This window comes from Aspergillus nomiae (genome assembly GCF_001204775.2).
Source record: "Aspergillus nomiae NRRL 13137 chromosome Unknown contig00487, whole genome shotgun sequence".
NCBI lineage: Eukaryota > Fungi > Ascomycota > Eurotiomycetes > Eurotiales > Aspergillaceae > Aspergillus > Aspergillus nomiae.
Window position 1 is genome coordinate 1 of NW_015378542.1, and position 23200 is coordinate 23200.

Consider the following 23200-nt stretch of genomic DNA (forward strand, 5'->3'; position numbering starts at 1 on the left):
AAAAAAAAAAATCAAAAGTGGGTTTCTTTTTTGCCCTCCCCTCAGAACTCTCCAATTTTTTCCTTCTGCTTTTTCTCTCAACACTTGGAGTGAACTTATAATCCTCCCCTCTTAAAATTTCTTTTTCTTTCATTCCACTCCTCCCTTCTGTCCTTGTCCCTTTCATCTCCCACGTCCCCCCCCCCCCTCTTCATTCACCATGTCTGACGAAGTTTACGAAGGCGCCATTGGTATTGACCTTGGTGAGTTGTATACCCCGATTACTCTTGTGTATCTTGAAATCTTCTCCCCTTCAGCCTGTTTCTCTCTCTCTCCCTCCCTCTCCCTCTCTCTATTTTAAATCCCTTTGTCTGCAAGTAAGCTAACTGGTTTCCTAGGCACAACCTACTCCTGCGTTGCCAACTATGAAGGCACCAATGTTGAGATTAGTATGTCTACCTCAAGCTTTCTGAAACCGAGATTGTTGGTTAATCATTTTGTCACCTTCAGTTGCCAACGAGCAGGGTAGTTACACGACCCCATCCTTCGTCTCTTTCACCGAGAAGGAGCGCTTGATTGGTGAGGCCGCAAAGAACCAGGCGGCGATGAACCCGAAGAACACTATCTTTGATATCAAGTGCGTTACTGTATGAGCGTCAAAGATTTCATTTCTCATCCTAACATACTTTAGGCGTCTTATCGGCCGTCGTTATGATGATCCTATTGTCAAGAAGGATGTCGAATCGTGGCCCTTCAAGGTAGTTGATCAGGGAGGAAGCCCCGCCGTCGAGGTTGAGTACCTTGGAGAGACGAAAACTTTCACTCCCCAGGAGATCTCCTCTATGGTCTTGATGAAGGTAATTAGAGCCATGAACCCTATTGCTAGAATATACGATTGATGGTATATCACAGATGAAAGAGGTCGCGGAGACCAAGCTTGGTAAGAAGGTTGAAAAGGCGGTTATCACTGTACCAGCCTACTTCAACGACAACCAACGTCAAGCGACCAAGGATGCCGGCGCTATCTCCGGTCTTAACGTCCTTCGTATTATCAACGAACCCACTGCTGCTGCCATTGCCTATGGTCTTGGTTCCGGAAAATCCGACAAGGAACGCAATGTCCTTATCTATGATCTCGGTGGTGGTACCTTCGATGTGTCCCTGTTGAACATCCAGGGTGGTGTTTTCACTGTCAAGGCCACAGCTGGTGATACTCACCTTGGTGGACAAGATTTCGATACTAACTTGCTTGACCATTTCAAGAAGGAATTTCAACGCAAGACCGGAAAGGATCTTTCGGGTGATGCCAGGGCCCTGCGTCGTCTGAGAACGGCCTGTGAGCGTGCCAAGCGCACTTTGTCCAACGCCACCCAGACTACTGTTGAGATTGATTCTCTGTTCGATGGAGAAGATTTCAACTCGTCCATTACTCGTGCTCGTTTCGAGGACCTGAATGCCAAGTCTTTCTCTGGCACTTTGGAGCCAGTGCAGCAGGTAATCAAGGATTCTGGCCTTGAGAAGAGCAAGGTTGATGAGATTGTGCTTGTTGGTGGTTCTACTCGCATTCCTCGCATCCAGAAGCTTCTCAGCGACTTCTTTGACGGAAAGAAGCTTGAGAAGGTGAGTTCTCTTCGCTGTGGCATATTGTGATTGACACTGACTGATATATCTTCTAAGAGCATTAACCCCGATGAAGCTGTCGCCTACGGTGCTGCCGTTCAAGCTGGCATTCTTTCAGGAAAGGCTACTTCTGCTGAGACCCAGGATCTTCTGCTTTTGGACGTTGTTCCGTTGTCTCTTGGTGTTGCCATGGAGGGCAACATCTTTGCCCCTGTGGTCCCTCGCGGACAGACTGTTCCTACTATCAAGAAGCGCACTTTCACTACTGTTGTGGACAACCAGACTACTGTTCAGTTCCCTGTCTACCAGGGTGAGCGTACGAACTGTGCGGACAACACCTCTCTTGGAGAGTTCACCTTGGCTCCCATTCCTCCTATGAGAGCTGGTGAAGCTGCCCTTGAGTGTGTTTTCGAAGTTGACGTCAACGGTATCCTTAAGGTTACCGCAACCGAGAAGTCTTCTGGCCGTAGTGCGAACATCACCATTTCGAACGCTGTTGGTAAGCTCTCGACCACAGAGATCGAGCAAATGATCGATGGTGAGTACCTTTATCTGATCAGATTAACCGACACGTACCATAACTGACATCATCCAGATGCCGCCAAGTTCAAGTCTAGCGACGAGGCTTTCACGAAGAAGTTTGAGTCCCGCCAGCAGCTGGAGTCTTACATTTCCCGCGTCGAGGAGATCGTTTCCGATCCCACTATGTCGATGAAGTTGAAGCGTGGTAACAAGGAGAAGATTGAATCTGCTCTCAGCGATGCCATGGCTCAGCTCGAGATTGAAGACTCCACCCCCGAGGATCTCAAGAAGAAGGAGCTTGCCCTCAAGAGACTCATTACTAAGGCTATGGCCACTCGGTAAATGAATCTCGGCAGGACTTGCGGTCACCGCCGTAAGTAGGAAAAAAAAAGTAATCAAAAAACGAACTGGACGCGTTATCTACTTAGTATTATGAATAGAGGCCGATTTGCTGCTCTGCTACCTATGCAACAATTTTGACTTGAGTTTCGTGTATATGTGTGGGCTCTCTGGGCCAGGCGTGTGTTTAGGATTCGGTACAGATTGGTCAACATTATCTAATATCTCAGAGAAGACCGTTGCTATGATTTTGATGAGCAGGTGAATCTATATACTCTTTGTCATGATATGTCGCGGTTATCATAGGTTCCAATTTCCAACGTCTGTAATGAGTTTACGCGCGTTGACTATGTAATAACCATACTTCCAGCATGTTGCAATAACTAGTTTAGCAATTTCTCTATTCTGTGCGAACCACAGAGGATGTATAACTACTGCATGGCCTAAGTCATCGGTATTATGGATGGGGCAGAAACCTAGCGATCTTTTTTTATATTGTTTAGTGGGCCTTGAAGTCGGTGATCTACGGAGTGGAGTGTGTACGGAATATGGCAGTTCCCGGCGTTAAGGAGACGCTATCTGATATGTTCGAGCAAAAAGCCTTGCCTACGTCAACCATCACCTTTAAACAACTGGTCAATTGATTTTGCTGTCTGTCAGTGGCGGGCGGATACCAGGAAAGATGCAACGTATTCCAGTATTATCTAGTCATATTCAACGTCTATCATCCTCACTTACAAATGTCAGTGCGCCAGTCAACCTTCAACGGGGGCGCTGGCTGCTTCAAGAGCGCAGTCTAGAAGTCCCAAACGGGGGAATGGCGTTTTCCACCTGTCCTCTACTTTTTAAGAAAAAAGATAAAACGAAGAGCAGTTCTAGCTCAAGCCCTGACGCAAGGCCCCCTAAAGCTGCTGTTGTTTCTGACGATCCATATGATCTCGCTCAACTGCATCACGGTATTGCAGCCGCGGTGTGCCGTCTCAAAGACGAACTTTCCAAGCTGCGCCTGGGCGGAAGGCTTAACACAGATGCTATCGAAAATCTTCGTGTTCAGCTAAGCAAAGGAAGCAAAGAAACCTTGAAACTAGGGGATTTAGCTCAAGTCGTTCCTAAGGGAGGCCGCATGGTAATTGTACTGGTCTCTGAAGAAGATGTAAGGCCTTTTTCTTTTTCATTTTTTTCTTGCCCCTCCCCAGCCTTAATCTAGAGCCTTTGCTCTCGCAATTTTCTTAGTAGCTCTTTCTGACAAGATTGACAGCACATTAAACCCATAACTTCGGCGGTTGTGTCTTCCGATCTGTCCTTAACACCCCAGCCAGACATGCATAACTCTCTGCAACTGAATATACCAATCCCACCACCGACCAAAGAATCGCGGGATCAGACAGTCAGTGTCGCGAAAGCGGCCATGGAAAGGGCCACGGCGGCAGTCCGCGACTCGAGAAGCTCTGTACACAAACGCCTTCAGGATATGCAGAAGAAGAAAATAGCTAGACCGGATGACGTTCGGAAAGCACAGGAACAGATGGAAAAGGCAACGGAGAATGGGCAAAGGGAAGTGAGGGATCTTTTCGAGGCAGCAAAGAAGGCGATGGAGAGGGCATAACCTGAAGCGTTGGCCGGAAATGTGTTCTGTGAATCATTGTAATTATTAGGCATCCAATTGTGCTACGGTCAATGCCAACGGCGCTGCCATAGTTACAGTACCCGACGTAAAGTATGAATTGCTTTATATATGTAACCAGTATATGGGATGAACCAAGGAATACTATTGCTAATGTACAATGACTTCTCAGAAGTGTTTAGGCTCGCCTCACGGGGCGAGCGGAAGACAGGAGTGATTCCACTTTTGCAACAAATTGGGAGCTCTTCCCGGCAGCTTGGTAAGACTCGTTATTTCTGAGATTCTTCGTCACCTCACTGAGAACAGACGATTGGGCAGCTTCTTCAGTACTGAGTTTGGGATAAGCTCCTTGGATGTAAGATTGCACTAAAGACTTCCTGTCCTCTGCTCTCATCGGAAGGAAGCCGACGTCTTCGGGTTCTACTAAATCGCCTTTCCGCTGGGAGTAATTATCCGCACGCTGTTGGGAGAGTTTCTTCGCGTCTGCTATAGCCTGTGCCTTTTCCTCCTCGTCGAGAAACTGAACGAACTGTCCCCTGAAGAGCCGCATGCCCAGTTCATAAGGGGGGACATAACCATTTGGAAAGCGGCCACTTAGAGAGGATAGCTTTTCGACAACCTCAGCAGTACTGGCAGTCGTACCCGTTGGAAAAGAAGGCCAAGTTTCCTTCAGGTTAGAGAGATCAGGGACCTGGGGTTTGTAGCGGCTAGGCGTTGGCCTTGATTTCTCAGCGAGTTCGCGATATACATTCTCCATTAAAGAGATATCGATTTCTTCCATATCTGTATTTTTCGCACGTTGAGGCCGTCCACTTTTGCGTGACTTGGAGGTTGACGACTTTGTTGGGGGTTTCGGCCTCCGAGCGCGAATGGATGGTCCCTTGCGAGGGTTTCGCAACGAGGTACTCCTTAGAATGTTTGTGGACTGGCCATTGGCTGAAGGGGCCGCGAGAGATCTTGCGTCAAAAACGCGTCGAGGACGAGGTTTGTCGGAGTCTGTTTTTCTGGAGTTCAAGTTGGCTGGAGGAAGGTTGGTCTTCCTTGGAGAAGCGCGAGTATATGAAACACCCGGGTGAAGAGATCGAACTTTAGGGGCATCATTACCTACAAGAGTCAGGTGGAGATAGACACAACTAGGACTGCAATGATCTTGTGGCCTTACCAGATTGACTGGCGTCTTTCGCTCGTCCTTGTATGACCGAGAACTGACGAATTGGAGAAAGACACCCGTCTACTAGTCTTGCACGCTCATGGCGTAAAAGTTTGGTTCGAAGTTGAAACATCTTCGACGCCAATGAGCTATATAGACGATGGGCTGAAGTTAGAACAATTAGTGTAAAAATGTTCGTCACCTTCCCGAAGTACAAGATCGGTCACGTGGAGTTCATGTCCATCACGGGGTGTGACTTCCTCCGCAGGGCCGAAGGGGCTTTACATTAAATAGTTCATTTCTGTTTCTAATTGGAATAACTCAGACAGTACTCCTGTCTATATCGATAATGCTTCGCCGCAAGCCCACAGCAATAGCAATAACGTCGGAAGACCTCGCGACATTTGAGGAGACACGACTTCGCAAATTAGCCAAGGAGAATAAAGGCCACGATCACAACAAAAACAGTCTCAACTTTGATCCTAGTGATGAGTTGAAACCTTTGCCGGGTGATAAGGCAAGAATTGTCCGGTCGCGGGAGGAGAGGATAGGATTAAGTCGACGCACTTGAGCTGACAAGTTATGGGTCATCTAATAACCCAACAACTGTCAGATTGGGGTCATGGTTTATTGTCTTCTTTTCGCATATCTTGGCAGATCTTTCTACCAGCTTCACAGAAATGGTCAAGTTGCCTTCGCTCTCCATGGTCCTCCTCAATGCATGTCTCCAAGTATTTTGTCATACTACGGATGTACGTATATTTCACTTGAATATATGCATGGAATTCTTATAATGAAATGACATAGGAGTGGTAATGGGCAATGGCTTTTGCAGCTGTTATACTTTTCACTCGCTGTATAACTGTTAAATCAGGGGCTGGGGCGTTAGCAGATGTACAGAGTATTGGTTTATCTATGACCCAGGCTATTTATCTGTATTCCTAAAATCCCAACTGAACATCTCTATTCCGTATATAAGCAAGATATAGATATTTCCATGTATATCACTTCTTAACAGTGGCATTTTCGTGTAGTGAGGTGTGTTTTGCTGTGTTAAATTACAAAGTGCATGTCCATTTATTTATACTGTAGTCTATACCTCAATACCAAAGTTAATACTGAGATATATTGCTGAATACTGTATCTATGATGGCAACCAGAAAGTACATTCATAAGTTCACGCTGTTAGTGTTGAAGCTCCTGTTTACAAGCTCAGAGGATAGATAAAGACAAGGGGTATTTTAGAACGAAAGATATCTATATCACAGAGGTCATTCATACAGCAACTTTCTCCAAGTATAGAACAACTGAGTTAGTTCCCAGGGTCTATGTATATACTAAATACTCAACGTGCACGCTTCTGAGTGTGCTCTGTACCCATATCAACAGAATAATTCCAGCGTCGTTTTAAGCCGTTAGGATCATAAACGCTGGCAACACTCTGTTGCCAGTCACGCGCTGTGAAGAGTACTTGTTGTCCATTGAACTGAGGCGGTGAGATGGCCTGAGGGGGAGTGACTGGTGTAACCTTGGTTGTTTGCCCATACTGGATAGGGTATTGACCTGCCAAAGGCGCTTGAACCCCCTGAACTGAATTGTCCATAGCCATTGGCGGAGAATTCGTACTCACTGTGGATGGCGCCATGGAGAATGCCATGTCCCACTGGCTAGATAGGAAACATCAGCAAGAGTCTGAAAGAATGCCTATCTCTGTGGTTTGCTTACGTGATGATACGGGTCGGATCCCAGCTATTCTCGTCAACGAGAGGGGCATTCATTGATTGGCTCGAGACAGGCTGTGGCGGCATCATCCCCAGAGAATGGAGCTGAGAGCAATCGGACTTTGAATCTTCAGTACTAGCTGATATTGGTGGGGTGATCGGATAAGGGTTGTAACCCACTCGACCCCGGACGCCGCCAGATACCTGACTTACATGAGGTTGGTATTGTGAGTCGAGAGGCGGCGGGCTCGGATGGTATGGCTCCGAAGGACTTCCATAAGGGAATGTGGGTTTAAGCTCGAAGGGCCTATTCACATCGGCCGAGAAAGCCAGCCGCAAGGAGTCGATCTGAGCCTGCATTTCTGGCATCGGCCAGGCAGATGAGCACCTCTCGAGGATACGCATGTGTCGGGCAAAATAATCGCGCGCGTCTGTGTGGAAGTTCGGATCAGGAGAAGTTATCGCGACCTGGGATTTGCGTTAATTGTTTGAACCTGGTATGGTGGGAACACAAACGCACCAAATGCAACATTGTGCAAGTCATGATGCAGTAAATCGCAAAATTTATACCTCTTTGCATAGAGAGCAGACCTGGGAGGCCAAAACGCTGTAGGATAGCTTCTTGAAGTCTACACAGATACTTAGCCGAAGAGTAACACAAAGCCATATGCATTTTCCACCCCCCGCCTGCGGCAAAGGATTTAGATGCAAGCAACTGAGGTCGGTGTAGTAGAATGATGCCCAAATGGCAATGAGAATGCATATTAGCCACAAAGTGGGACGGTATCCACGGGGGTGAGCCATCAGGAGGATAGCTAATCTGTAAATCTGAAGGAAGACCCTGAAGCCAATCAGTGAAGAGAGGGTTCTTCTCAACGAACTTTGGATTGGCCCCCCAGTCTTTTTGCCTCTTGATCTTGTGGTATATATCCGTGATGATACGAATGTGATGAGCATTCTGGACAAAGTAGGAGTACTGTCTAGATCGATTGATTTCAAACTGATCAAGGTCTTTAATATCCAGTGCAGGATCCATACAAACGGTGCCAGGATTTACACCGTAGTCCGATCGACCTTTGAACGTTAGTACTAGAAATATCACCAATACCGGTAACGTACCTTGCGGTGCACCAATCATTACTTCAACAACCAGGAGGGCTTGCCACACTCTTGTCTGTACCAAACACTCTATAGGGTTGAGATCACAGAGTCTTTGCTCTGTATGTGTGTTGCAGTGTTCATCAATTTCCAAATCTTTAGCCATTGAAACAATTGTTTTCACAGTCTGCCACGAGCGGTAGTAGTAGCCTTTCTTTGGTACGGATTCTCGGGCTTTCAGAAGTAGAAGCAGTGCTTGGATCGTGCTTAGGCGGGGTACATCCATAAAACTAGACTCGTGCCCTAAATGCGATTCATAGTCAAAACTAGTATACTAAACACAATATCCTATTCGAAGACAAGGAAAAGGAATGCGCATAAGTGAGGGAACCTACTATTCGCCAATGCGAGCCACTGTGCCCCCTGAGCTGGATCATCTGACTGCCTTCCCGCGCATGCAAACAACGCCTCCAGCAAAAGGGGAGATATCGAATTCCGATCATACTGCCACTGGTAGTACAAATGCGATCGATGCACCACAGGGACATAAGGGTGTATATCATCAAAATAGATCTTGAAGTAGTTCATGACCTCTTCATCGGAGGGCATAAGCTCCGGAGGAATGCGAATTGTAGAGCCTGCACCAGTACTGAGAGGAGGCAATGGTTCTTCTGCTTCATCTTGTACAGGGATCTCTGGTTCGCCCTTCTCTTTCTTTTGCTGCCTTATGTAAGGCGCTATCTGTTATATTAGCGGACCCCCACCCCCAAAATCAGAAATTAGGATGAAACCATACCTATACCAGTCTCATCGATCTTGAGTTCACCAAGGACCTCGCTAAGATCCTCAGCTGTGGACTGCTCGTGATCACCATATACACCGCTCTCTATAGTTCCCAAGCCCTCCGTCTGAGAGGGGAAAATCTGCTGTTGCTGGTAGGTATGATGTGAGACCGCTATGGCAGGTGATCCTACTTCATACATGCCCGGAGGGTGGGAAGCAGAATGGGTGAATTGATGATATATCCCCATTGCATCGCTATATGAAGGTATACTGCCCACCGCAGCTTGGCCGCTGTCTCTATAGCCCTGGGACATGGAAAAGGACGAGAACGATTCCGTTGTATTGGATGCACCAATGGCATCTGTCGAGTTGGCCTCAACAGCCTGCACCGTGGAGAATTCGTTGTCCTGCCCAACGGTAGGAGGTACACATACCAACTTAAGACGTGTGCATGCCGAGCAAGGCCATGTGTTTGTTGTAGCAGCGTCGCATTTGATTTTACGCTTTCTGCAGCCATTACACGCTCGCATCACTAGAAGACGTTTCAGTGAATAGGAGTTTGATGTTGAACATAGGATGGTGACATACCCTTGAGTCTTTTATGCCTGTTGTGTTCGTCAACGAATACATAATCTGTTGATTAGAGCTTATCAGTGACTGGCTTCAACTGAATCTTTGTTGCGCTTCATCGAGATATAGAGCAATATTGATGCCTTACTTTTGTGGCCTTCTCTTGGGGGCCCCGTCGGCGGCGTGAATGAATAGCCCTGCATTTCCAGATCGGGATTATAGAAACCAAGAGCGATCCTCAACACACAAATTTCAAGTGACTCAGCAGGTATAATAATGACGCCTAAAGATTTATCTCCAAGGCCTGCCTTGTCTAGATAAATCTGAGCACGCGCGCACACACAAGCACAGAAAAACAAAAAAGAGATAAAAAAAAGAATGGAGGACAGATTGACAGGTTGATGAGGGGGCCAAAGGAAGAGTCGTGAACACGTCCAACCTCGGGCAAGGTATGATGCAAAGTATATGGTGGTTTCTGTTCCCTGATGTGTGTTTTGCTTCTCCTGAAGCGCAAATCGCCGAGGCAATTGGTGTCACCTTGCAGGGTAGGAGCTATGGGACGACGAAGAGGCCCGAAAAGAATAAATGGAGGAGAAAACTGGATAACAGTGTCCCGCGGTGATGGTTGATTTCCCTCTCGCAATGATTTGACGTTTTGGCTTTACTTTTATATTTCCGCAAAGGCAACAAAGGTTCTGGTTTGCTACCACAAATAGAGCAACCAAGAAGCGACTTGTCAAATATTCTAGGGTCCCCGAAACTTGCGGCGTGACAATCGTGGTTAGAGTGCCTGCGATTTTGATTAGGTGAAGCTATTGGCAACAATCTAGTGTGAGGTTGAATGGACAATAGTCGATTGATTTGCGAAAAGCGTAAAGGTTTGGGAAGAGAACCTAGCCTTACACTGCGAAATGTCAGTCATGACTTAAAGTTATAGTGCGGGGATAAGGAGGGGAAGCAGTTCATGAGGGAGTCATTGGGAAGTGATATAAAGCTTCAACGTGCCAGCAAGTGATAATTTTCCTCGAAGCGATGCGCACAGCCTTTGCTTAGCAACAGGTTGACAAAAGGTCTGCTGATAAAGAGTGATATCGAACGTGGTAGCAATGAAACGAGGGAAAGGAGACGGCCGTCTAAGTTCAGAATAGCTTACAATAGAGAGACTGGAAGCTTAACCAGCCTGCATCGTGGCTTGACACCGTCAGTGTATTGAGACTCTCTGTTGGGATTTGCTGTAGGAAAGCGAACTGAGCCGGCGCATCACCCCCCAATTTACGGTCAGCATTTGAATGAAACGTGCGGACCCCGGGCGACTGTGCGGGAAATACTGGAATGGAAGAACGCAGAGGCTACCAGAAGCTGGCGGTCCAAGATTTGACACTGGAGGACGCGATACAATCTAGTATCAGGGGAATCAGAAGCCCACCAATACGATGAATTTCGCATGCCGTGTCGTCGACGTTACGTCCCTGATTAGCTGATAGATGCCTGGCGTCTCATAGTAGCCAGATAGTATGGTACACACGGATCAAAAATATCGAACAATGATGGAAAAGGGTAGTGGCGAAACCAACCACAATAGAAGAGTGGATAAACACGATCAGCCCCCAGAAGAAGTGGGTGCGAGTAAAAGAGTCAACCAGCCTAGGCGCAGGTGAGGAGAGGATCGCCTCGGATGTTGAGGGGCCGCATGATTGCCGCTCTTCAGTACTTACTACTTAGTAGTCGCCGAAAGTGCCAAGAACCATGATGATGCCTTGCCAAGTTTCCATGACTCGTTGATTCTACGGAGAGCATGGAGTAAGTTGTATGCTAGCCTTGTCACTAACCTACTAGTTCTCGGGTTTCTTCCTCTACTTTGTCCTGGATTTATTTAATAATTTCTTTTGCTTTACAACTGTATACTATATAGTGATGATATTATAGTATTCTGGAGCCCGATGAATATCTGCGCGTGTATAGGGTAGATGTAACTAGTCGCAGGATTTGGATAACTGGCAGGACTCTTCAAGCTCAAGGGAAAGTTTCCTATCTCTAAAACAAGGATATACCTCATATTGAAGCTCTTGATGCTATATATACACCTTGCTTTCTGGGTAGTTCCCGGTAATTTTGTCCTTGTCTTCATAAGCACTCCGAGTAATATTTCCCCACTCCATGCCGGGTTGGGGGCTTGGGTTAGTATGTTGTGTTAGCAAGATAGGGTATGTACAATACAATTCTAGGTACGATGTACGATATGCAAGCCCAGCCCTTTCTTGGCGAGGATCATGATCCCATATGAGCCGTATCAATGGCTAGGAGAAAAATTACTATCTAGCAATAATCCACGAAAATGATTTTGAAGGCACTCCTTGAATTCGGACTAGAATCACACAAGCCTTACATTATGTAAATACCAGATAGATTGTCCCAAGGTTTAACAATATCTCCTGCGCTACTTGCTTGACCTTGAGGTGGGGAATTTTGTAAAATCTCTCAGGATCTTTTAAAGGCATTAATATAACACACCTCTACTGTAGGAACAAGAGAGTCAAAGGTAGAAGATATGTATTCAACGCTTCTGCACACAAAGAGATATTGAGGGACTGCTCACGGTAAGGAACGATTGTGGATACTATCGGATGCTATAATAGCTTTGGAAAAAGATTTAGGATCTTTGATATAATTGCAGAGCGCTTCGCGCTCTGCAATTAAAATCGTACGCTAGATTCAATAGAGGGAAAATAATTTTTCCACGTGGCCGTTCCCTATAGTGAACTTACCCCTCGTCTAGATAACATCCATGTGTATCCTAGATTGATTCCCCACTCAGCAATTAAAGGCTGTTAGCTACTTATTTATCCACAAAATGGCATCCGAAATGCAGAACTCGAATCCCACAATATTGAATGCTGCCGATCTTCCAACACGCTTGCGGCCCGCACTGTCTCGCAAACCCGGTATCCTTGAGAGTGGTCTCTTCGCACCCGCTCTTCTTTCTGTGGATGCGAGCGAAATTCTCATAGATGAGTTTACTTCATCTTCATCTTCAGAAAGTGATGATGATCTGTTGGAAGAGCCGATAGATGAACAAGAAATCTACGGTAAGGCGTGACTGCTTGCTAAAGGATCGTCGTCAAACAAAATACTGATTTAATCACTAGATCTTGTGTCGACTATATCTGATCCGGAGCATCCGATATCGTTGGGAGCTCTAGCGGTTGTGTCTCTTCCTGATATTTCTATTACACCAACTCTCTCATATGTACCAGCTTCGCCCCTTCGAACAGTTACTGTCCTCATCACCCCTACTATCACGCACTGTAGCCTCGCCACAGTCATAGGTCTCGGTGTACGTGTTCGGCTTGAGCAATCTCTTCCTCCCCGCTTTCGTGTGGATGTGCGAATCAAAGAAGGGACACACAGCACTGCTGATGAAGTTAACAAGCAGCTGGCGGACAAAGAACGAGTGGCCGCTGCTTTGGAAAATGGAACACTAATGGGCGTTATCGCGAAGATGCTAGAGACATGCCAGTGAACTCGAACTATATGGCAGGCTAAAACGTAGCGCTCTTGTGCGCTCATAAATATATATGACTTGGCACTGCCTTCATAAGGATACTCGGTCAATCTTTTATTCCATCCAAACATATAACTACCTGGAATTTGTGGCATACCATTGAACTCCAGAGATAAACAGGTCATGAGTCTAAAACGCCACTCTCCTTTAGGCCTTTCCAGAGTTCTGGTTCCAAAAACTTGCTTACGGTGACATCCTCCGCCAAGCCTTTCCGTCTTCTTGTCTTTAGCACGAAGTCTCGAGCAGTGGCCATTGCAGGGGCCATCTCTAGTGGTTTTGTCTTGACATCACGATCAAGCGGATCCCCTGGAACTACACTCCATTTATCGAAGACAAGACTAACTGCAGCTTGGCCTTGGGTGTGAATCCGGAGATCTGTCTCGAACCCGAATGAGTCTATCACTGGAATTAGGCCACGGACTGAATAAAGCGGTGTTCCGGCGATGGGCCCATCAGATAGGACATGGCCTCTCCTGCGCGCAAGGACGGTATACACCGAAGCGACTGCATCCGCAGGCCCTGTCATCGTGCAGGAATAGATGGGTTCCATCAAGCGAGGAGATGCCATGAGAAACGATGAGTAGATTGCGCGTCGCGCAGTGGGAATGATTTGGCCACCACCTCTGTAGATAACCTGGTCGGCAAGGGTGACGTCTGTGAGCCTGAATTTCGTGTTTCGAATTGCTATAGCCAGTTAGCATAAACAAGTATTGGATGAATAGATATAGTTCAAGCTCAGTGCCATGTTGCTTCGGGTTGAATGGGTTTATAATTAGTTAACTTACGCTCTTCACAAAGTGGACCTTCCCTCGTACCCCAACTAAAACCTTGAGTGATAGAGTCTCTGACGCTCCCGAGAAGCTTTTTATCAACCTGGGATGGCAAGGTATCGTCTTGTAATATGTTAGGCCCCAGTTCGTCTGGGCCGAAGGCCCAAATGCTTCTAGCTGCTAGTTTATCCCAATCGTACTTGTCTTCGAAAAAACGAGCCACTTTGCGAATTGGGTCTTTGATGCTGACTTTGCCGCTCTCGATGTCCTCAGCGATTCCGTCGTCCAAAGGTTCTGCTATCATGGTTATCTTATTCTTTTTGTTTGGTGTGATAGAATAACACATAATGGCTGAAGTCTCAACAGCAGTTTCACAGAAGCGGGTGACAGGATCGGAGACCTTAATTTCCATCTCGGAGAAGAGCCGCCGCAAGTCATGAAGCACGCAGTCCATATAGAGCTCACCGGTCCCCAAGATGACATGCTCCCCAGACTCCTCGACTTTTGTTGAAATTAGAGGATAGCTCTTGTTGACTTTACGGAGACCATCAAGCATTTTTGGTAATTCAGACGGGTTAACAGGTTCAACAGCGACCTTGAAAACAGACTCGGTCATATGTCGAATTGGTTTAAATATGTATGCTTCTTCGTCATCCTCAAGCTTCAGAGGCACGATAGTCGCTGTCTTCACGATTGAATTATCCACGCCACCCAAGAGAACCAAGTTGCCGGCCGGAACACCGCTGGTCGTGACGTTATAGCCAGTCTCAGCAATCCAAATGTCCGATATAGTTGCAGTCACCATATCTTCTTCGTCTTCAGGAGTATAACCCTCACCTAGCACTCGAACTTGTTGTCCAGGATGAGCAGTCCCGCTCATAATTCTTCCAAATGCATTGAAACTTGAAGCGTCTGTGCTCGTAAAAAGTTTCGTGATATGGACAACGAGAGGGCCATCTGTACTACAAGTGGCCATAGCGGCTGCCACTTTCGAATCGAGGGGTCCAGTGTAATATCGGTCCAGCTTCATCTGCGCGCCCTCAACTGGAGAAGGTACATGTTGTACTATCATGTCTACAAACCCTGTAGCAGGACCGAAGAACTGTCCGCAAACCAGTTTGAGTAGCTCCTTTGCATCTGATTTCAATTGGGATGGCTTCAAGTGGATGCCGACACTTGCGAGTGTTTGTTTCAAGTCTTCTGGACTTTCACTTATGGCGTGGGAATAGAGCTTGTATATTGGCTCAAGAACAAACTTGACAAAAGTTCTCTTAGAATGTTCTTCGACCCCTTTCCGCGTGAATTTCCGACTTGTTGGATTGAAAAAGATATCGCCCCAAAGACGCAGGGCAAAATCTGAGGTCTCAATTTGCGGGTAGTTCTCCGCATACATCCTGGCAAATGATTGAAGAGTGAAACACCATCCCATTGAAGCGCACGCAAATGCGACATTGCCCTTTTCCGGGCTTAGTCGCCATCGTTCGCCTTGCCCAGGCAAGATATTTTCAATGACAGTGTTGACTTCTTCAATTACATGCTTGAGCTTGAAATAGGCGTCGTTGGGTGGTATCTTCAGTTCGAGGATCAGCCGATCCATTTTGTTCACAACCATGGTCAAGGGAAGGCCCTCTAACACAGCGTGCTTAATGATTTGCTCAGTATTCGACTGTACTCCTTCCACAATATCAACGACTATGACCACGCCATCAACCAGTCGTGATGAGGCAGCTACTTCATCCACAAAATTCACATGCCCCGGGGTATCAAGAATGTTGAACAAATGAGACTTCCCCTTAGTGCCCTGAAGAACTAGGCTCATAGGGGCTGATTTAATAGAGAGGCCTCGCTCCCTCTCTAGAAAGTGGATATCGGTATAGCGAAGCTGTTCTTCCTTTCTCCTACCTGCTCGCTTCTCTAGCCGTTCAGTCAAATCATGCGTCTGCATTACAAGCATATCCATGAAAGCGGTCTTTCCATGATGTAAATGACCAACAAGCGCAACATTTCTTATTTGTTCAGGGAAATTCAAAAGATCAGTCATGAATTCTCTTGAGAAATGAACCGGAGGGAGGTCAGTCTCTTCAATGGCAAACTTCTTTTGCTGTACGGGGGCAACAATAGGCTCGGAGAGAGGTTGCGTATCTTCTTCTTGAACTAAGGTTTCTACCTCTGTACCGTAGACTTGTTGTGCGCTAGGGTAGTACTGTTTGTCTTCATGTAAAATTACGGCGTTTGATGGACCTTCTGTAACGGTATATTATCAGCGCTGGCCAAACCCAGAGGCTTTAAGAGAGTACCCACCGTCCACTTCCATGGACTGCTGCTCAAAGGTATCTTCATCTTCCTCCTCTCCAAACGCCTCGTCGAAGTTGAAAGCTCGAGGTTTCACTTCTTCGTGCTGGTCCTCTTCATCTGAATCTGCAGCCTCTCCAATATAGTTGCCAAACCTATGTGGTCTTAATGAGAATTCAAAGAATTAGAGCGTTAAATTTGATGCAACTTACTCATCATAGAGATCATCCATTGTGTTGTGGAAAAGATGGTTCAAGCTGTCAAAAACTTGTCACCAAGTGAGCCGGCGCATCTCTTTTTGTTTCAAGCTGCTGGAAGTCCCGTCCAATGGACTCACCGAGTGGTCCGTGCATTCACCTTACCATTTTGATAACCCCGCCGCGCGGATGCCGCGTCCAGAGAGGGGTCCTTAAAGGACATAATTTCTCACCCCTTGTTCCTGTATCAGAGATATCACACTGCCATCCTTAGCTGAAGAGATCAGTTCTTTCTTTTTACCCCCATTCTTTGCCTTCTCTCCCCAATCAATTTTCTCTATTGCCGGCAGATTTTGTCAACACAGGTACATGCCACTTACCACGCACAGAACCCCTTTAAACGCTTTGGTTTGAGTCCTCTAATCAGCTCTCGCAGGCCAATATGTCTTCTCTTCCCCCGGTCTATATTGTTTCCTCTGCCCGTACCCCAGTGGGCTCATTCTTGGGGTGAGATTGGCCTGGTACTTTGTCTATACTAAAAACATTGACTCACTGGCTATCCTCTCCTACAGCTCGCTTTCAAGTCTCACTGCCCCGCAGCTTGGGTCCCATGCCATCAAGGGTATGATAACTCTCGAGTGGTAGTACGTGTCAACGTTCTAACAAAGTCGAAATTCAGCTGCGCTCAGCAGGGCGGATGGAATCAAGTCGTCTGATGTCCAGGAGGTCTTCTTCGGCAATGTTATCTCCGCAAAGTGAGTCAACCTCTACTCTTATACCTAGTAACCAGCACCAAAGGCACACTTACATTCTTGTTCTATGGATCAGTGTTGGACAAAATCCTGCTAGACAGTGTGCTCTCGGCGCTGGTCTCGATGAGTCAACTGTGTGTACCACGGTTAACAAAGTGTGCGCGTCTGGCTTGAAGGCGGTTATTCTTGGTGCGCAGACTATCATGACTGGCAATGCGGATATTGTCGTAGCAGGTGGTGCTGAATCTATGTCTAACGCCCCTCATTATCTTCCAAACCTTCGCACCGGTGCGAAATACGGCAACCAGAGTCTAGTGGATGGCATCATGAAGGATGGCTTGACAGACGCAGGAAAGCAGGAACTTATGGGCTTGCAAGCTGAAGAGTGTGCCCAGGATCATGGCTTTAGCAGAGCACAACAGGATGACTATGCCATTCGCACTTACGAGAAGGCACAGGCAGCTCAAAAGGCTGGCCTTTTTGATGAAGAAATTGCGCCTATTGAACTTCCCGGTTTTAGGGGCAAGCCAGGTGTGACTGTGGCACACGACGAAGAACCAAAGAATGTGAGGAAGATATTACTTTCTACGAATTTGTTAAATCGTGGACCACTGCTAATATGTTCGTCGTGTAGCTCAACCCAGACAAGCTTCGAGCTATCAAGCCTGCATTTATCCCCGGATCCGGCACGGTGACAGCCCCGAATTCCTCACCTCTTAACGACGGTGCTGCAGCTGTTGTCCTCGTCTCAGAAGCTAAACTGAAAGAGCTTAACCTGAAGCCTGTTGCGAAGATTCTTGGCTGGGGAGATGCCGCCCAGCAGCCGAGCAAATTCACGACTGCCCCAGCATTGGCGATTCCCAAGGCCCTCACCCATGCAGGTGTGGCGCAGAATGCTGTTGATGCGTTTGAGATTAACGAAGCGTTCAGCGTAGTTGCTCTGGCCAATATGAAACTCCTGGGGTTGGCTGAAGACAAAGTCAACATCCATGGTGGTGCAGTGGCTATCGGCCATCCTCTCGGCGCCAGTGGTGCTCGTATCTTGACTACATTGCTCGGTGTATTGAAAGCTAAAAATGGTAAGATTGGTTGTGCTGGGATTTGCAATGGGGGAGGTGGTGCTAGCGCCATTGTTGTCGAATCTCTCGTCTAAGTCATGGTGAGTTCCCCATGGTTTTGGTATGGAGCATAGGAATACTCAGACCAGCAGCACATGAAAGGAAAATTCGGAGTACATAGACATCTTTTGATTGCAATGCTTTGCTATATGGGGCGAAGAATCCTCAATCTAAATTTAAAAAGAAGAAGAAGAAGAAGAAACCCTTCGCGTTTAGCGGTATAATAAGCTTAGTGATCTGTGTCGAGGCTCTTCTAAGCTTACGGCTCAGGTAGGTTGTCTTGTTATTGAATCATGAAATACCTACCTTATGTAGATTTGAAAAGTGGTGGATCATTGGTAACCACTCAGAACGTCAGAATGCTGTGGATATTGAGTTATGCTGCTTATTTCGAGATTCTTTCACCGGGTTGAATTGATTTTTACTCTGGAGTATACGATATTTCTACGGTGGATATACCTTGGTCAAAATCTACCTAACTCTCTATACTTGATAAGCTATAATAGTAGGCTTGACAATGGAACGATGATAATATTTACCTGATGTCGCTAACTCAGATGGATATTTGTCTCGTGAATAAATTCATTTACTCTCTGAACCTTCTTCACCTTAATGGAGAGAAAGGGTCAAAGGACCGAGCAAAATATAAAGACAGAACGTCGACCATGCAATGCATATATAATATGCATGCTAAGAGCTACAGCGAGCACTTGCGCCTAATAATAAACATTGCAAGGGATATCATCACATAAAGCATTAGGTATACATACAAGCTTTCAGGGCTTACACTAATATAGCATAATGAAAGCAGACAGGGACTAGGAATTTTCTAGGCAAATGCACCAACTAACGCCATTAACAAAGCCCCGCAGGCAACTGCTATACATGCTTCAACGCGCTTTCGACCATGTAAGGTTGCGTAACTTGATTCACTCAAAAAGTCTTCGGCCAAAAGCTCAACCAGCCCAGCGAACAGCAGAAGCCCGCTGCTTATCGCATTCGTAATACCAACCATAAGCAAACCAGTAGTGCTCGTTGGATCATATAGGTTATGTAAAATAAGACCGATGGCTTGGCCGAAGGGTGTTGTAGTCCCATATGCAAGTGACATAAGCCATGGCTTCATGGAGGATGGGGCAAAAAGGCCCGGAATAAGTGATGCAATGCGTGAGCCAAGAGCGAAACCCTCGAAAGTCTGATGGAAGCAGATGGCCACGAGTAGTACAACGAATGATGTCCCTGTTGCAACACTAAGGGCCATGCCAATAAAAATACTATGAAAGAGTATTCCCGCTTCAAGCAAAAGACACTGGAGTAACTGACGTTGCGGGTTCTGTATGGACAGCATGGAGTTCGTCTGTTCACGCGATATAACCGGTGAAGGCTGACCCAACTCAGAGTGCGGATAAGGGCTTTGATGCGCATCCGTACGTGAGTCATCATAAGAGTCTGGTCCCTCAAGACCAACCCCTACATCCTCTTTGCGCGCAATTAACCTCGCGGACTGTGACAGAGTACCGTCGTCTGTTGAGTCACTCAGCAGGTGACGGGAGGATTGTGGTAGGCTATGTGTATAGTTGCCGTTCGGTATGCCCTCGAGGTGAATATTCTCCGTTGACTCTTGTAAATATTCGGAACCCTCATTTTGATAGTTGTTTGCAGTGTCCTCACCGACATCACTAATCAGATGGTCATATTCACTCCCATGAACATGGCCTGCACCTTTCATGGCAAAAAACATCTCTACCACCACCACAACAAAGACGGAAATCATGGCGACAAAACCAGCCATGGCACGGTATGATTCACTCCAAAATCGAGGAAGACATGGATCTGTCAGGGACACAAACGCTGTGGGGAGTAAATGAACGAAGGCCGTAGCTATCAATACACCTGTCCCAAAATGTCTGGAAAGAAAAAGAAAGCGCCGTGGTATTGGTAGGCGTGGGAACCGGCGGGCAAGTACAGGAAATGAACAAGCTTCGTGAGATAAATCAGAGAACACTCAGCCGCGAATTGATGGATAGATGAACATACCGAAGGTACTCAGCACTAAAATGAGGAAAAGTGCCATTACATGTACTGGGGTGTTGTAAACACCTCGATCCTTTGAGCCACACAATGGCTTATCATTGTCAGAGTCTCTGATTCCGCTTCTTCGGCGTAGCTCCGCCCGCAGAACTGTATCAGGTATATATGCACTCAATTCAACTGCGCTTTCGAGGTCTATAAGAGTTCTGGATCAGTAAAGGTGATCCTTCATGTGAAGCTTCCAATCATGAAGATAGAAAGCGTATTTGAAATGGTTGTTGATCGTATTTCTCTAAAACTCACTAAATTTTCCCAATCCATCTCGCTGCCACCTTGTGAATTCATTCATTTTCCTGTAGACCTTATGTAATCTTGGATTGAAACCAGATCCATGACCTAGGTCAAGCTCTGAAATTTCCAGCTGATCAATCACGATTTTTGAAAGGTTGTCGCTCTTCGACTAAACATACAGTTTGAGATACAGGAACTAGATAATAAACAAATATAAGGAATATTCGCCGTTTCACGATAATGTTGAAGCATGTAGAGGTTTGTTACGTGGACGGGGCTCCCACGCTGGGGAGAAGGACATGTTGTATTTCGGAAGGCCGTGAAGATAAAAATGGACACGCGTTAAATTAGTTCATATTATCTTATCGATCAATTTCCTTTTGCTTAGTAACAGTCACTAGTGTCACTACCTAGTTAACTAACTACTTAGTTACTATTCAGCGCAGGTTACCCCTCAAAGCACTTTAAATACTATGTGTTTATAGTACTCTAGTAAAAGACGAAAAATTAGAAATAAAATTAAGTAAAAAATTCCGTGAAATTGCATTGCTGGAAAGCGATACTAGCCCATTCTGGTGTATGTGCGGTCGGGTGACTTTACTACTAGAAACTACCTGTTTCTCAGCTTAGTCCAACCACTGGTCCCTTTGAGCCGATTAGAGCTTATAGGCTCATTTGGAAACCCTGGACTAGTAGGAATGTTTTCCGATGGTTCCATGTTTGACATATCTAATTCACCCTTCTCACCATTCCGATTCCCTGAGGATTCATGAACAGGTTGCAGTGGCGCCTCAGGTATGCTATCCCATTCCTTCTTCTCCAAAACTTCCCATTCCGCACTGGCCATTTCACCTAATAAGCTTGACTTTAATTTGTCTGCAACTTTAGTCGGAGTTGGAAGCCTCCATGTACGCGTGAACTCCGTACCCTCCGAAGCAGCGAGGAAAGAATGCACAGTACCATGGGAGTAGTGGCCTAACATTGGGAATGACTTTGTCCGCTGGATGATTGTTTTGGGTGAGTCTTTCGTAATCTTCACCTTTGGTTGTATGTCTCGACCGGCGAATGCTCGAACGAGTGTTGATGTTTGTGCGGGAGGCGCAACAAGTAGCTGCCACATATGTTTTCCAATGCTGCAAATCTCCTCCCAAGAATCTGACGTTATATGGAGTCCTTGAGTTCGGCAAAGCCATGAAATATTCCAAGCCAATAGCGTCGCCCCCTCTATAAAGAGAGCGTAGGTCCCGGGGTCCTCCTTGGCTAGTTTTGGGAGACTTCTGTCAACGGAGAGTGGTCGGGCTCGGGGTAAGTAAGGACGCGGATCTGCTGTTCGTGACGATGCTGAACTAGAAGGCGAGGGCTGCAACGTTTTTGATGCGGGCAACATTTCGCGAAAGAGATAAGACCCAGAGGGTGCGTATATGGTAGGCGCAGGATGATTCCGGTGAGGAAGTGTGATCTCTGCAGGAAGCCTTAGGGATAAGTAATGCGAAACAAGTACTAGGAGTTGAGCAATGTAGGAGAATGACGTTGAGATTTGAAGCGGTGTAGCACCTGTATTTCCATTAATATTTGCTTAGTATTTGACAAATGAAACATCGCAACTTTCCATTCATGTCCCTAAGATCTATGATAGGTATGCCACCGACTGTATATGCCTCTTTAACTTCACCATCTTTCTTTTTGACTTTCTGCCGTAGATTATAAAGGTAGGCGGCTTCGCGGCATAGAAATATCCGAGCCTCAGCAGTTTTACTGTGTAATGAGTGCCACAAGTGGTCCGTTCTTTTGGCATTGTTATGAATGCCAGATAAGATGGCGGCTTCACGTTCCGCAAGTTGATATTTTGCGGATCCTGCATCCGAGCGACGTTGCGCTAGCGTAAGCTTATGTTCGGAAATGTTGCGCTTTTTGTTTTTGATCTCCAGCCGTAAGTTTTCTGTCCGACTTTCAAGTAGCTTTCTCCTCAAAGAGGATTTGGCTTTCTCATTGGCGATGATTTGGATAGACCAGGCTACGTGGTCCTCATCTCTGAGACCCAGAAGTCCGGATTCAGGCCGTTCCAATGATGCTTCGTGAGTATTTGTAGAGGACACTGCGTTGTTAATCTGTTGTCCCAAGGACTCATTTTCTAGAAGAATCCTGGCATTTTCGATTCGGAGCTGATAGAGCTGATTGCGGGCACAAGAAGGGCAAAGATATCTAAGTCGTGATGTTGGAGCACGAGAGCATATGTGACAGTTCATCCCAAGAGTTCGGTTTTGATCCGATATTATGTGTGATGTGAGAAGTATGGAACTGCAGGGCGTTGGATACCGGTGAGGCGGCCAGATGCGGCAGATTTATTGTGACGCGACATCACGTCCCGCTTTCGGCAATATTAACTAGTGGTCCGGGCCGGACTTCTGCATAGTTGTATTTGTCTTGTGATTGAATCCCAGCTCTTCAGTATCCACGAAAGAGAAAAGAAACAAAGCTGCTGGTAGCAATGAGAAGACTTTAAACTTAATTATATATGCTAGATATTATATTCTAGTTGTCTCCCTGTTAGCAGTGATCTGTATCTGTGTACTACTATAGTTCTTTAGGGAGTATGTAACCGGTAAGTGAGCGGGCCACACTATATTCTGTATAAATGGCATTTTTAGAATTTGAGTACCTCAACAATCAGGCCAAAGGTCAGAATAATTCGGGATCAACGATCCCGAAGCCTTGGGACTGACTTATATAGAACCCACCGTTACATAAAGTCTCAGAAAAATTTATTAAAAATCTATTAAA

General features: G+C 46.3%; 7 protein-coding genes across 7 annotated transcripts; 3 read left to right on the forward strand and 4 right to left on the reverse strand.

Moving 5' to 3' along the window:
- Nucleotides 1-175: 175 nt before the first annotated feature.
- Nucleotides 176-4066, forward strand: ANOM_010048 (putative Hsp70 chaperone (HscA); the record flags this gene model as incomplete). The annotated part of the gene is made up of 9 exons (XM_015555304.1): nucleotides 176-242; nucleotides 378-428; nucleotides 490-616; nucleotides 671-836; nucleotides 892-1599; nucleotides 1657-2137; nucleotides 2195-2459; nucleotides 3208-3613; nucleotides 3719-4066. Exons 1-9 carry the CDS (start codon nucleotides 200-202, stop codon nucleotides 4064-4066), a joined length of 2595 nt encoding a protein of 864 aa, XP_015402075.1. The 5' UTR covers nucleotides 176-199.
- Nucleotides 4067-4262: 196 nt separating this feature from the next.
- ANOM_010049 (uncharacterized protein) lies at nucleotides 4263-5400 on the reverse strand (the record flags this gene model as incomplete). The annotated part of the gene is made up of 2 exons (XM_015555305.1): nucleotides 4263-5188; nucleotides 5247-5400. Coding segments are annotated over 2 exons (1059 nt in total), but the record flags the coding sequence as incomplete, so codon positions are not given.
- A 1179-nt stretch (nucleotides 5401-6579) lies between these two features.
- On the reverse strand, nucleotides 6580-9609 carry ANOM_010050 (Zn(II)2Cys6 transcription factor; the record flags this gene model as incomplete). The annotated part of the gene is made up of 8 exons (XM_015555306.1): nucleotides 6580-6901; nucleotides 6960-7423; nucleotides 7476-8029; nucleotides 8075-8356; nucleotides 8449-8790; nucleotides 8850-9368; nucleotides 9425-9469; nucleotides 9555-9609. The coding sequence occupies 8 exons, from the start codon at nucleotides 9607-9609 to the stop codon at nucleotides 6580-6582; spliced, it is 2583 nt and encodes an 860-aa protein (XP_015402080.1).
- A 2641-nt stretch (nucleotides 9610-12250) lies between these two features.
- ANOM_010051 (iron-sulfur cluster assembly protein CIA2) lies at nucleotides 12251-12926 on the forward strand (the record flags this gene model as incomplete). The annotated part of the gene is made up of 2 exons (XM_015555307.1): nucleotides 12251-12492; nucleotides 12553-12926. The coding sequence occupies exons 1-2, from the start codon at nucleotides 12258-12260 to the stop codon at nucleotides 12924-12926; spliced, it is 609 nt and encodes a 202-aa protein (XP_015402077.1). The 5' UTR covers nucleotides 12251-12257.
- A 163-nt stretch (nucleotides 12927-13089) lies between these two features.
- ANOM_010052 (116 kDa U5 small nuclear ribonucleoprotein component) lies at nucleotides 13090-16262 on the reverse strand (the record flags this gene model as incomplete). The annotated part of the gene is made up of 4 exons (XM_015555308.1): nucleotides 13090-13652; nucleotides 13754-15982; nucleotides 16040-16185; nucleotides 16243-16262. The coding sequence occupies 4 exons, from the start codon at nucleotides 16260-16262 to the stop codon at nucleotides 13090-13092; spliced, it is 2958 nt and encodes a 985-aa protein (XP_015402079.1).
- A 396-nt stretch (nucleotides 16263-16658) lies between these two features.
- On the forward strand, nucleotides 16659-18132 carry erg10B (acetyl-CoA C-acetyltransferase; the record flags this gene model as incomplete). The annotated part of the gene is made up of 5 exons (XM_015555309.1): nucleotides 16659-16734; nucleotides 16800-16849; nucleotides 16907-16982; nucleotides 17056-17545; nucleotides 17614-18132. Exons 1-5 carry the CDS (start codon nucleotides 16670-16672, stop codon nucleotides 18130-18132), a joined length of 1200 nt encoding a protein of 399 aa, XP_015402078.1. The 5' UTR covers nucleotides 16659-16669.
- Nucleotides 18133-18926: 794 nt separating this feature from the next.
- ANOM_010054 (putative ZIP family zinc transporter) lies at nucleotides 18927-20477 on the reverse strand (the record flags this gene model as incomplete). The annotated part of the gene is made up of 3 exons (XM_015555310.1): nucleotides 18927-20077; nucleotides 20135-20334; nucleotides 20428-20477. 3 exons carry the CDS (start codon nucleotides 20475-20477, stop codon nucleotides 18927-18929), a joined length of 1401 nt encoding a protein of 466 aa, XP_015402081.1.
- Nucleotides 20478-23200: the final 2723 nt, after the last annotated feature.